This window comes from Euphorbia lathyris, chromosome 8, assembly GCF_963576675.1.
Source record: "Euphorbia lathyris chromosome 8, ddEupLath1.1, whole genome shotgun sequence".
NCBI classification, from domain to species: Eukaryota; Viridiplantae; Streptophyta; class Magnoliopsida; order Malpighiales; family Euphorbiaceae; genus Euphorbia; species Euphorbia lathyris.
Genome location: NC_088917.1, coordinates 35,826,483 through 35,840,860, shown reverse-complemented (window position 1 = coordinate 35,840,860; position 14,378 = coordinate 35,826,483). Strand labels below are relative to the sequence as shown.

The 14,378-nt window shown below is 30.9% G+C and overlaps 1 protein-coding gene and 1 long non-coding RNA gene across 3 annotated transcripts; both read left to right on the top strand.

Moving 5' to 3' along the window:
- Positions 1-390: 390 nt before the first annotated feature.
- On the top strand, positions 391-3,396 carry LOC136203923 (serine/threonine-protein kinase STY46-like). The gene is made up of 4 exons (XM_065995145.1): positions 391-561; positions 2,131-2,923; positions 3,001-3,143; positions 3,211-3,396. Exons 1-4 carry the CDS (start codon positions 391-393, stop codon positions 3,394-3,396), a joined length of 1,293 nt encoding a protein of 430 aa, XP_065851217.1.
- A 6,318-nt stretch (positions 3,397-9,714) lies between these two features.
- On the top strand, positions 9,715-11,998 carry LOC136202914 (uncharacterized). Of its 2 annotated transcripts, none has more exons than XR_010674649.1 (6): positions 9,715-9,936; positions 10,139-10,201; positions 10,287-10,359; positions 10,953-10,990; positions 11,181-11,266; positions 11,572-11,998. It is a non-coding gene; the product is annotated as an uncharacterized lncRNA (long non-coding RNA). The 2 variants fall into 2 exon arrangements; XR_010674650.1 differs by having other exon boundaries at positions 10,028-10,201.
- The last annotated feature ends 2,380 nt before the right edge of the window (positions 11,999-14,378 follow it).

The following is a 14,378-nucleotide window of genomic DNA, read 5'->3' as shown; positions in this document are numbered from 1 at the left end:
GGGCAAAATCCTGCATTAAACATTATCCTATGATCAAAATTTGTCTTATATGCCTCCACATTCTAGGATACACCGCCGCCACTATAGTCATTTGCTTCTCTGAAAAAATAGCATAACACACCCAAAATATATAAGAGTAAGACTGACGCATTCAAATTTACAATCACTAGGTAAAAATATTCGTATCCTATTGGATGTTACGACTTTTTTTTTTGGTATGGATGTTACGACTTTTATGAAATAATTATTAACTAAATTGATTTTTATTAGAATATCCGCCTAACGTTTGGCTTGTAATGAAGCGGTGAATAAAATAATTTGGTTATAAAGAAGACATAAGTTTCCCCCGGCATTGGTTAATTAAATTTAAAATTAAGGGAGGAGGGAATCATGATAGTTACAGGGAACAGCCAGAGGCAGTCCAAGAAGTGGAATATGTTCAGTCCGAGGCAGTCTCCGCAGCAGCAGCAGGCTGGGACTGGTTTCTGTCGGAGTCTCAATGATTGCATGAGTATGAATCAGTCTCCACACCATCACCCTAAATCTAAAATGGAGCTTCAGGTTGGTACCTTTCTATCATCTTTACTCCGTGGCCGAACTAGAATAAAAAACTTTGGAAGGTTAATTGATTAAAATATAATCAGAAAATATACATTTTAAAAAAGAAATTAAGAATCTGTATAAGGAAGCATCAGTACAAATTCGGCCAATAGTGAAATTAATATGGATTGATAATGTTTAGCAATGGTTTCTCATTCGAAAATCTAATTTTTCTTCGGAGTTTGGGAATCGACCAATCCTCTATGACTCCTGTAATGCTGCCCGTGTCTCTACTTATTTGGAGTTTTTTCCAATGTCATGGATAATTTATCCTAGAATTAACTTAACTTAATTTATCCTTCGTCATTAGTCTTTTTCAAACTTGAATGAATTTTTGAAGAAACTAATAAATAGAGCAATAACCAAAACCACAAATGCAATGACAATAAAAATAGCAGTTGCAACAATTAAAGGTAACACAACAATTTTTACGTGGAAAACTCTCCTAATATGAGAAGTAAAAACCAATAGAACATGGTTGGCTTAAATCTTTCACTATAATAAATAATATGAATACAACTATAGTTCATCCCTAAACAACTACAGACATACACAATCAATATCACATTCTAGGAAATCACTTTCAAGAAAAATGAAATCAAAGAGAAAACACAAAGCAAAGAGGAAATACCCAACAAAACACATATCTGTCCCAATGTGTTTCGTGGACGAAAAAGCCCTTTGGAGCTCAGAACTCGATCTGCATCATTCAAAACAAAGGAACCAGATATCATGTCAGGAATTTTGTGTTTAAAAATAACGGTGATCCAATAGATCAATTTCCGAGAAAATTTGATTTACTGAGATAGGGCGAAATAGAAAAAAATGTAAAATTTCTTTCTCAGGAAGCGTTTGTTTTGGGGTTTCAAGAAATGATAAGGGAAATAAGAGGTTTCACTCCATGTGTTGGTGTTTGTTTTATTAATTCAATTATTCTTTTTACATTTTTTAGTTTTGTGTTACCCATAACTCTTCTAATCTCGTTCCCCAACCCCCTAAGATTTTTTATTTCCTTTCCCCTCTCATACTAACTTGAACTTCAACCCTCCTTGTAAAATTCAACTTTACTCTTCATTTTACTTTTAAATTTTTATTTTGAACCATATATTTTTAATCTTTTGTGTTTATGGCTATTTCTTCTCTTAATTTCTCACTTAAACATACACTTCTATACCATTTTGGACTCATTATAAATTAAAAAAAGCCCAACACATTCTACTAATTAAGGATTCAGTATGTATGATTATAACTGATTAATATGAATTACAAATGAGGTTGAACCCTCAACTAGAGAAATTAAATCGTAAATTCAAAATTAAACCTTACCCGATATTATTAGAGGAAATCACATAGAAAATTTATAGTGATATCAAATTTTATTTTAAATTTTATCATTAGGGAAGAGTATAGAATGGGCCTGGGCTACAAGTGACATTAGCTTAATTATGAGCCCATTATTCTACAGTGGGCTTCGTTTTTGGGACTTGAGAATCTAATCTAATTAAGATGTATTTTGACACGAATTGAAAGGTAGCAGACCTGGAGAGGGAAGTTGGCAAAGAAAAGGAGCTGAGGATAATGTACAGGAAGAGAATGGAAAGAACACATGACTATCTCAAATACTGTCTTCAGATTGCCCAAAACAACGGATTCCTTGACCTCATCGTTAACAGGAACAAAAACGACGACGAAATTCAACACGCCGCTCTTTCTTCTCCATTAATCGCCCCCGCCCCTAACACTTGTCCTCATCTTGCACCCCTCATTTCTCAAGCCAACCTCAACGGCTGGCACATTCATCATCAAGAGATAGAATTGCATGATAAAATAGGACAAGGAAGCACAGCAGATATCTACAGAGCAACATGGCGAGGTATAGATGTGGCAGTCAAATGCATGTACCCAGATTTCTTCCTCAAAAACGAAAGTGGAGTCTCATTTTTTGCACAAGAAGTAGATACTTTATCAAGGCAGCGACATCGTTTTGTGCTGCAGTTAATGGGGGCATGCTTGGATCCTCCGCATCACGCTTGGGTTGTGACTGAGTTGTTAGGCATCACACTTAAAGAATGGGTTCATGGGAATAACAGTGGTAGGAGAAAAGAGAGGTCAATTCCACTTCCTCCATTAGAAGAAAGGATTGATAGAGCTGTTGAAATAGCTCAAGCAATGCAGTATCTTCATCAGCAAACACCTAAACTCATTCATCGTGACCTTAAACCAACCAATATATTTCTTGATGATGCTTTTCATGTTAGGGTTGCTGATTTTGGTCATGCTAGATTCTTGACTGATGAAGACATGGCACTCACTGGTGAAACAGGTCTTTCTTTTGTTTTTTCTCTTCTTTTCTATGTACGTTTTTCAGTGATTTTGTAGTAATTTTGATATTGTTTATAGGAACATATATTTATATGGCGCCAGAGGTGATCCGATGTGAACCTTATGATGAAAAATGCGATGTTTACAGTTTCGCAATCATACTCAACGAAATTATAACTGGTGATCATCCGTATATTGAAACAGATTTTGGTCCTAGCAAGGTAATTCATGGGATTGCTTAGGACTTGTGCATCAATATGATAATTAATCCTTATTTTGTGATGTTAGATTGCCATGGAAGTTGCGGAAGGATACCTGAGGCCTATGCTTCCAGAGGACAATGGAAAACTTGGTGAACTCATCAACCTTATTTGCCTTTCATGGGATCAAGATGCTTCTGTTAGACCAACTTTTGCAACTATCACTTCTAATCTCAAACAAATTCGAACAAAATTAATGAATTCTATGTCATAGCTTTTCATGATGATATAACGTGTATTCTGGGTTTAGATCTATTTATATAGTCATCTTTAACTTTGTTAGCTTAAATTTAGGCGGATATAATTACCTTGATGATGCAATATGATGCTTTGATGTGACTAATTTATGCGGGAAATCTTGAAGACAAATTTCTTGATCTGTTATGGTAATCTCCTAAGACATAAATGAGTTAAAGAGGGTCAAGAACCAACAAGTTAAGCGGGTTTGAGAGAATGAAGATTAGAAAACAGAAAATTTTAAGGTTTGTAATGAGTTACCTTAGTTTGTCATCCTTTTCTATTTATAAGTAGGGATGGCAACCGGTAGTGTACCCGCGGGTACGCGGTACTATCCAACCATAATGGGACTATCCGTACCCTGTATAAAAGGGTATGAGACGGGTATGGGATCAAAACTATTATCCGTTAGGGTAATGGGACGGGTATGAGAATACCCCTAGGGTACCCGGTATCCGTTACCCGTCATAAAAAAAAATATATTAATAAATATCATTGTTTTTTAGATGTAAGACGTGAAATTTAAACTCCAACCATTTATTTTTCAACAATTGAGTGATACCACTAAGCTACTTTATTCTTATTAATTAAGGTTCAATTTTTAGATTGATGCTTTATTAAATTTATAGTTTGTTAAATTTGTAATATTTTTTTTATTTATTGATTCTTAACGGGTAAGGGTACCAGCGGGTACCTGCGAATTAAATGGGAAGGGTATGAGATGCAAAAAGTATACTCGTTAGGGTAATGGGATGGGTACGGGTAATTAAAAAATAAAAGGGTAAGGGTTTGGGAATGGGAATGGGAATGGCATTACCCGCGGGTACCCTACCCATTGCCATCTCTATTTATAAGATATTGTCTGGCAGCTCGAAGAGATATTGGTTTCTGTACCCTAGCTGATGTTACAGACACATATAAGGATGTAGAAGGTAGTATATCCTTTAATGGGACCATCCGAATTTGACATGTACCAATTGTAAGCTATACATTTCTCGATAACAACTCTCTGGAATTGGTGTATCTTTCCTATTGGTCCATATATTTGAGTCGATTATCTTCCGACGTTGCTTTTGATTCGGTTGTATTCATTGACCTTCACGGTATGTTGTTTTATTTGCGTGTTATCAACTATGAATTAGGATATTGAAATATATGTGGTCATTTTATTTCCTATATATGTTTGCTGAGTTTAGAGCATCCCTTATGGTTGGAAACATTATCTCCCTCTAAAAATGTCACCTCAATGATTCTCACAATTCCTCATTCAAAATATTTGTTTACATCGAGATAAGTCTTTTTCAATACAATGAGTTTAAATGTGTTGTTTTTTTAGATGCATCTAGGTAAGTCTCCTGGATTGGATGGCTTGAGTCCTAGTTTCTTGCAATTTTTTGAGACCATATTGGTCTAGAGATTTTTCATGCTTGTAACGGGTGGTTAGTGAGTAATATTTTTCTTGTTAATCTAAATGACAATATTATTATGTTTATTCCTAAGTGTGACAATCCTAAGAAGATGACAGATATTTAAGGCATATCTCTCTTTGTAATGTTCTTTATAAAAAAATATTGCTAAAGTTCTTACAAATAGGTTTAAGCTTGTCCTTTTGCAATCACTAAGTGGGCGTGTGGCACGAGCAGAGGTAACAGAATGGAATCGAGAAAGAAAAATAAGGAGAAATGAATGTAATGTCTCTAAATTCCCTTGTTTGTTTATTCGATTCCAGATAGAGAATCATATACATCCAATTTCTTTTGTAACTGTTTGGTTCAAATGAGGTAATAAATTAGAGTTGTGAATTGTTTTTAACAACACTTTTTATACATACATATGTCAGTATTAATAAATTAATAATATTTAAATATAAGAATTACAATCAATTACTTCAACCATTAAAATTAAAATAAAATATAAAAACATTATATTTAAAACGAAAATAATTATTTTAAAATAATTAAAAATAAATACTAAAATTGAATAATATGATAAAAGAAAAAAGGGAAAAGTACAAAAATAAACCATTTGGTTTCACCGATTTGTAAAAAAACAGTTTTCGTTGTTTAAAAGTTTGCAAAAAAGGTTTTGTGCGTTATGAAATTTATATTTAAATGATATGTGTGAGTCAATTTTCGGTGAAACAATGCTCCAAATCGCTCACTTTTGGGGTAAATAGTCACGACAATCGTTTTTTACGGAATGAATGAGTTTGTAAAATGCACAAAGCACAGAACCACTGTTTTTAAACTTTTAAACCACGATGACCATCTTTGCAAATCGATCAAACCATAAAGTTTATTTTTGCACTTTTTCTAAGAAAAATATTTAGTCAAAATTATCTTTAGGCCAACAAAAGTAAAAATAAATAAGTAAAAGGATCAAAAGTGAATTTAGTTTAGAGATAAAAAAAGTATAAGTAAATGAGTATAAAGGCTAAAAAAGGAAAATAAAAAAGTAAAATTTGGTCAAAAATATTTTATGAGGAAAAAATAAAAAATGTATAACTACAAGGATCAAATATGAAATTAAACCAATGATATAAAAAAATAAAAACAAATAAATATATTAACCAAAATAAAAAGTAAAATAGAGGCTAAAGTAGAATATTAGGGGGTTAGTAAAATATATTTTATAATGATACGAGTACGTGTACGCGTACGACAAATGACATTTAAAAAAAATGTGAGATACGGGTACGCCGGGGATACGATAAATTTTATATATAATTAATAATATATATCATTATCACAAATGACATTCATAAAGTCATTATAAAACCACAAATAATACTCATAAATCATTATAAAACCACAAATAACATCGATAATATTGACTAATAAATCATTAATTTATAAAAAAAGAAACATTTAATTTGGACAGAAGTTGAAGTCGAGTTGTAGTACAAAAATAGAACTGGGACAAAAGTTGAAGTTGTACGATGATAAATTGGACGGAAGTCAAAGTCGACCATATCGAAGAAGTCGGACAGAAGAGAAGAGAGAAGTCGAAGTAGAACCATGAGATTTTTTATTTAGGGTTGGTTCGAGAGAAGAGAGAATAAGACTAAATCAATTTGGAAATTTCAACTTTTGTACCTATGCATACGTAAATGGTGTGTTAGTGGGGTGGGGCTAATTTAATTGTAATCCTTATACTTTAAGAGTTTTTTTTTAAAACCCTATAATTTCAAAGTTTTTTTTTTTAAAAAAAAAAACCTCTAAAGTATCCCGAAATATTCCCGGCATATCCTCGCGTATCCCCTAATTAAAAAAATGATACTTCCCAATCGTATCCCGTCGTGCCTCCATACTCGGAGTATCGGATACGCGTACGTTGACCTTCAAGAAGTATCAGTGCTTCATAGGTTAGTAATAAGATTAGAGAACTTAGTGGTAAACCCAAAACTAAAAAGGTAAAACAAATGACTGAATTAATGAAACAAACCCGAAGAGTCTCTCCATCATCTCTATTAATAGAGAGCCTCTCTTCTCTCTTGGTGGCTCTCGATTTTATTTTTTATTAATAATTTATTAGGAAAACTATAAAAATAAACATTGTGGTTATATCTGTTTTCGAACAACACCCATGTGGTTTAAAAGTTTGCAAAATGGTACCGTGAGGTTCATTCCGTTAGCAAACACATACCAAATTGACTAACGGTGTTAAAAGTCAAAGGAAAAAAAGTTAATTTTGTTCTTTTATTTATTTATTTTATAAATTAACCTATGTTATTATCTAATTATCACAAACAAATCCCAAAATAAAAAATAAAAATCAAATACACCATCTTCTCTATCTCCATTTAATTTCTTATTTTTCTTCTTATTTCTCTTCGCTCTTTATTTATTTCTATATAAAATCAATTGAATTAAAGATTAGACATTAAAATGAATTAAATATTCAAAATGGGTAAGAACATTAAAAGAATTGATAATATAATATTGGGTTTCTTCTTAATTAAATATTGGGTGGGTTAGGTTTTACCCAGAAATCTTAATTAAAAAGTAAAATCTTAAACTATAAATTTGGTTGATCGATAATATATACATGGTTAATTTCTTATAGGCAGTTCTCCACTTCTCCACTTCCATTCTCACCATTTTCATCACATTCCACTTCTCCACTTTCATTCTCACCATTTTCATCACTACCATCACCCACATTCTTCCTCTTATTATTCTTCGATGCTCGGCCCTTTCTCTTCTTATTCTGAACCCCTCTGCGAGCAGAAGAAGATGAAGAGCCTTCCCCTCGTGGTACCGCTGGACAAGGCTTGGGAGAACGACGAAGGGAGCCAAGAAGAGAGAGAAAAGCCATAGGGTAAAGAGAGTGAAAACAAGGGAATCGGGTAATAGGAGGATAGAAAGATAAGTGTTGGAAGACAAAAGAGAGAGATTGATAGGGCCAGAATCCATTGTAACAGTGAGCGTACGAAGAAGAGAAGAATGAGAGATGGATTTGGAAGAGAGATTGAGGAAGAATTGGTTGGGGAGCTCTCATTCATCGTTGTAATTAAGAAATTAAAGAGAGAAATTAACAAAGAGAAAGAAGAAGAAAAATAAGAAATTAAAGAGAGATGGAGAGAAGGGTATATTTGATTTTTATTTTTTATTTTATGGTTTGTTTGTGATAATTAGATAATAAGAGGGTATATTTGATTTTTATTTTTTATTTTATGGTTTGTTTGTGATAATTAGATAATAAGAGGGGTTAATTTATAAAATAAATAAATATAAGGACTAAATTAACTCTTTTTCCTTTGACTTTTAACACCGTTCGTCAATTTGATATGTGTTTGCTAACGGAATGAACCTCAAGGTACCATTTTGCAACTGCCCCCTCAACTTTCAATTGTAATAACTTACCCCTTAAACTTGTCCAATTGTAAAACATAACCCCAAATTGGGAATTTTTTTATCCCGTATTTGAAGCAACCGTAAAAAAGTTTTCCCGGATTCGTATCACGCCAAAGATCTGATTATCATACTCCACAAGCGTTGCAGATTTTGTATTTCACGTGTTTCTTCAATTGCAGTCCATGTCAGCAATTTGGGGTTGTGTTTTACAATTGGACAAGTTTAAGGGGTAAGTTGTTACAATTGGACAAGTTTGAGGGGTAAGTTGTTACAATTGAAAGTTGGAGGGGGCAGTTGCAACATTTGGACAAGTTCAGGGGGTTATTTGTGTATTAGGCCTAGTTTTTTTATTCAAAAGACAAAATTACTCTCAAATGTAATGTCTTATTTCTTTCAAAATTTTAATTATTACTATAAATTGTTCAAATATTTAATGTATATTTTTAAAAATATATAAAAAAAAAACAGAAAAAATGGAAACATGAAAGATGGAAAAAAACACGAAATTTTTTAAAAACAATAAAAACATAATTATAGAGACGTGGAAAGCTATGGAAACGCAAAAATAGGAAAAACATGTAGAAAAAACTCATGAAAACAAGAAAATGCAAAAAAAAAACATAAAAAGATGTGGAGAACATGAAAATGTTAAAAATATGAAAAACAGAGAAACGTGAAAAAAAATGCAAAAAAAAACGTGAAAACATAAAAAGTGAAAAATTTTGAAATTGTGAAAAACATTAAAAATACGAAAATATAAAAAATGCGTTTATTACGTTTTTTCATATTTTCATGTTTTTTGCATTTTTTTATGCTTTTTCATGTTTTCCAAGTTTTATTGTTTTTGGTGTTTGTTCATATCTTCGTATTTTTCGCGTTTTGTCACGTTTTCGTGTTATTCACGTTATTGTAATTTTTTTTTGCATTTTTTTTGTTTTTTCACATTTTCACGTTGTAGTTTTCCGTTTTTTGTGCTTTCGTTTTTCACGTTTTTGTATTTTCCGTATTTTGTTACTTTTTTGTGTTATTCACGCTTTTTCATGTTTTTCGTATTTTTTCACGTTTTCGTGTTTTGTTTGCGTTTTTTTCATTTTCATGTTTATCGCGTTTTTCACGTATTGTCACATTTTTGTGTTTTAGCATTTTTTACGTTTTCGTGTTTTTTGTATTTTTTACGTTTTCATGTTTTTCGTATTTTTTCACATTTTCATGTTTTTCATATTTTTTCACGTTTTCGTGTTTTTCGTATTTTTTTCACATCTATCTATTATATATATAAAGTGTGGAACAAAAGTAACACTTGTCATAATTTTAGAGACTTATATAGCTGATGTGGCTCAATATGGAACAAGAGAACGATGTCTTATTTTCTTAATAAACCAATTTTAAATCCATATATATACTAAAAACTTGCATTTTAGCTTCTCAATTTAAAATAATACTCATCTCTTCCATAAAAATCGCCGCCAACCCCTCAAACTTCCTCTTCTACTAAAAAACTCCCTCTTTTCCCGTTAATCGTAATCAAAACCCCTCTTCCTTGAAATACATAACAGAGAGAAGCACCAGCCAAGTTCAATTTTCGAAGCTCAGGGTGGAAGAAATCGAATCGCGGTACAATGGCGTCCCTTTTTCAATCATTCATCGATCACCTCCGCATGGTTAGCATTTCTGAAACCTTAATTTTCCTCCTGGTCTCGATTTTGTGGAGTCAAATCTGTTTGTGTGATTGATCTTTGCGTTTGTGTTTAGGATTGCGATACGACAATCTTTACGATCCTTACTACTGCGCTCAATCGGTTTCCCATAGAGATTGTTGTACGATCTTTACGATCCTCCATTATATGAATATTTTTTTTGCAGATCCCATCTCAATTATTGCTTCCTTGAAAATGAAGAAGCTTACTCCAGACCATTCATTTTTAGGTACTGCACTCAAGGAGTCTTCTTATTGTTTTCATTCAAAAGTGAAATAAGGTGATGTTGCTGATATGCTTTCTATTATTTACAGGTGTTAAAGCTCAGATGGAAAGAAGGTGAAGCGCCTTAATCTTTTTCCTTTGGCTGAGATTAGGGATCCGAAGGTATTTTATACCCGTGCTATGCTTTACATATTTCTATTTGTACTGAAATTACTTTAAAGCATTATTCTAATCTTTATTCATCAAGTTGTTGGAGGGTATAGATATATTTAAGGAATTGGAAATTTGACCTTGAATTTTAATGGGTTTTTATGAGTAGATTATCTCATATAGTGTTGTTAAATACAAATGCAAGTTCAATGTTATCATATTATCGGTTACCTTGATGAGTATTCATTGAGTGATACTATAATTAACATGAACTTTGGGTACCATACTCATGTTGACCTAGCTTTCTTATTTTTTCCATCTTACCCCTCATTTGAACTTAAAATGGAAATGGACCTGATTGTTTAAATTTGATTATGAAAAAACAAAAGCATTAATATATATAGTATCACGATTGAAATTGGCATGATCTTTACCATTGTTTTGATGTTTAAAAAGTCTTAGCTTGATGTTCATTGGCATTTGGTCACTTACAACTTGGATGCAGATAATAACATTTGCTTTATAGTTGTACAATAAATAATTGTCTTTCTAACTCATGGATTATTTCCTTATTTCTTTAAGTTGTATCTTTCAATTTCTTTCAGGCTATTTTATGTTTTCCATGAAGATTCATTATCTAAAGGTAAGGCCATAAACTATAGAAGGATTAGCATATGACATCTGTTTGTAAATTTAGTTTATTTATTGTTAGCTTACCAACCAAAAGACAGAGTCCCTAAGATGCTTTGAAATAGTTTTTCACTTGACTTAGTTACATACTTGGTTACATATTTTTAATCATTAGTGGCTGAAAACTCTCAAATTTTTTACAGGGTGGGCTTTTGTCGATTCTGTTTTACATTAGATTGGCACCATTTTGGATGGGATTGTGCGAGGCCTTGAAGCAAATGCAAACCTGGTATTTTTACTATTTCTACTATTTGAAATAAATGAGTTTCCATTTCATGTAGCTAATTATAAGAAACCAGTCGAATTCATTGGATGGTTTGTCCGACCTATTCATGAAGTAAATGAGGATTTGAATTTCCAAATGGTTATTCATATGCTGTAAATTGTCAATTTGGGAAAGTATTTTGCGAATATGGGTTACTTTTGTCCTCCTTGGTCTCCTAACCCATTGTTCGTAGCTTTTTTTTTTCATAATCAATGGGTTTTGTCACTTTAATGAATCTGCAACATATTGATATTTTTGTTAATTTGTAGGAAGACAAGATACTACAGGTTGGATTAGAGATTTTGTTCTGCTTCGATACACATAAAAATTGCAAGAATTAACCTATACAAGATGAAAGATGGTTATTGAGAGTGGATGATCATTTCTTATATATATTTTTTTATAAGAATCATTTCTTATATTAGTTACTTGAAGAAGTAGATCAACTCTCCCACCTCAAATAAAGTTTTGATTGAAAATCTTCCAAAATAGGGAGCTGATGGGGAAGTTATGAATATTTTCACATATAGCAAGATTTTAGATTAATGTTTTGAGGACTCATCTATTTCTCTGTCATATCATGGCCTGAAAATGCACATGAGTCCTTAAGGAATAGCATGATAAGTTGTATTTGTGGTTGACCTTCATAAATTTGATTTTTATTGCATCTCATTTATGAAATAGTGTTTTCGATTAGTTTATTCTTTACGTTTCTTCTATTAATAACTAAATTCTCTTTTATAAAAAAAAATATATTCAATTCTCAATTTTAATTTTTTTAGTGTGCTATGTCATTTGAACGGATTCATAACAATCATGTTTACAGGTCACTTTTTTTAAATGAACTTCACTCGATTGGCTAATATCAATTTAGCGAGAATTGCAATGTTATAGAGAAGTAAATTAAATTGACTGTTTATTTATAATGTGAATTAATTTTATAGTGCGTTACATGCATAATTATGATTAAAATAAGGTGAATACAAATGCAATTTAAAATAGGGTGAAAGACAAATGTAATTGAAGTTATTTAGAATTTCAATTCTTGATATTAAAAAGAAATGCAAGGATTTAATCCATAAAATAACTAATACGAGATGTTTGTTACGTGGGATAGGAATAAAAAAAATTCAAAATTCATTTATTCCATGTTTAAAGTAGAGAGATTTTTATCCCATCTTTAAAGTAGAAAGATAAGGAAGGGATAAAAGTCTTATCCAAATCCTATACTTAAGATAGTTGGTACGAGGGGGTCGGATAATTTCCTACAATTTTAATGAGATAGAAAAATTAATTTTATCTCTCAAATTAATATTATGTAGTTTAAATGGAGGTAATATGGTAAAATATATTATTTTATTTTTATCCCTATCACACAAAACAAACATGAAATAATAATTCTCAACTATCTTATTTTTTATCTTATCTCAACCTTTTATCTTTATTCCTATCCCAACATGTATCCTTATCCCTTATCTCCGTAACGTACCAAACACTCCGATAAGGTTTGCACAATCCAAAAAAAAAAAATTGAAAAGATTTCCACAATAAAAAATAGTTAATATTTTTTTTTGTAGTTAATATTACTAACTTTAAATTCTATATATTTTGGTGTTTCATTCACATGAAAACTCCGCCATATTTCTCTAGATAATTTGACTTTGTTTTTTCTGAATTTTTATTTTATTTTATTTTGACTAAATAATTTAGAGACTCTTGAATATAAGTAAAGATTTAAAGATTTAAGAATAGTAAATTTTAATTTAGAAAGCTTTTTTATGTCATTAATTTTAGTTAATCAATTATAATTATAAGTAAAGCTAATATTTATATGTGTAAAGATGAATCCGTGCATGGCACGGGCCAAAATCTAGTTTTTAGTATATTTCGTGTTTTGTCACTTTTGCGCGTTATTCATGTGTTTTTTTTTTTTTTTTGCGTTTTTTTTGTTTTTCCCGTTTTCATGTTTTTTGCGTTTTTTTTTGCATATTCTCGTGTTTGTAACTTTTTTACATTATTCACATTTTTTTTGTTTCATATTTTTTGTTTTTTTTGCGTTTTCTCATTTTTTCATTTTTCACATTTTTTTATTATATAAATTATGGATTCGCCAAAATATATAGGATTTGAGAAATGAGCTAGGAGAAGATTGAGGATTTAATTGAAGATAATTTTATAAATTGTAAAAATAAAAAATTAGGAATAGGCTATTCCTTTGATAAATTAAAGAATAACTATTCCATGAAAACAAGGAATATGGATTCCATGGAATAACTATTCCATAAAAGTTATTGAACCAAAGGTGGAAATAGCTATTCTATTCTCTCTCTATTCCGCGAACCAAACGAGCCCTAAACATTAATTATTTATAGTAATTTTAAAGAGTGAACTAAGAGTTTATTAGAGATGCTCTTAGTAACTTATCAAATCACTAAAGGTCTGTTTGGTATGACGTAATGCAATCAAACTTGTAATGTAGTGGAATGAAATATTGATTCCATTACGATGTTTGGTTGATAAATTAATTTTTTTTTTATGAAATGTAATTACCATTACAATATTTATATTTATTTAGTTAAATATAATCATAAAATTTTATTTACACAATTAAAATCAACAAAAAAAAAACATGAAAAGGTGAAAAATGAGAATAACACGAAAATTGCGTGATTTGTTTTTTTTGTGTGTGTTTTTGCATTTTTTGCGTTTTTCAGATTTTTCATTTTTTTGTGTTTTTCAATTATCATGTTTTTTTTTCATTTTTCATGTTTTTCTAGTTTTTTGTTTTATCATTTAATAAGAATTTTGCATAATAAGTATTAAAAATAAAAATATAAGAGCTAGTCGTAATGAGGATTCATGCATATTCTTTATGTAATGGTCATTACATCAATTTGTAAAAAAAAAAAATTGAATGATGTATTTATGATTCCATTACAACAAAAAAATAATATGGCTAATCCAAATATGGTAATGAGTTTTTATCGTAATGATCATTCCATTACAAGATCCATTACGGCATACCAAACGAGACCAAAAAATCAATTGTTTAGAGAGAGTGGAAATGCTCTAACGG

What these genes read in the sequence shown, in the direction of transcription:
- LOC136203923 (XM_065995145.1), top strand. Translation starts at nt 391, where the DNA reads ATGATAGTTACAGGGAACAGCCAGAGGCAGTCCAAGAAGTGGAATATG. An exon ending in AATCTAAAATGGAGCTTCAG is followed by an intron (nt 562 to 2,130) that starts GTTGGTACCTTT and finishes ACGAATTGAAAG; the next exon opens with GTAGCAGACCTGGAGAGGGA. An exon ending in CAGATTTTGGTCCTAGCAAG is followed by an intron (nt 3,144 to 3,210) that starts GTAATTCATGGG and finishes TTGTGATGTTAG; the next exon opens with ATTGCCATGGAAGTTGCGGA.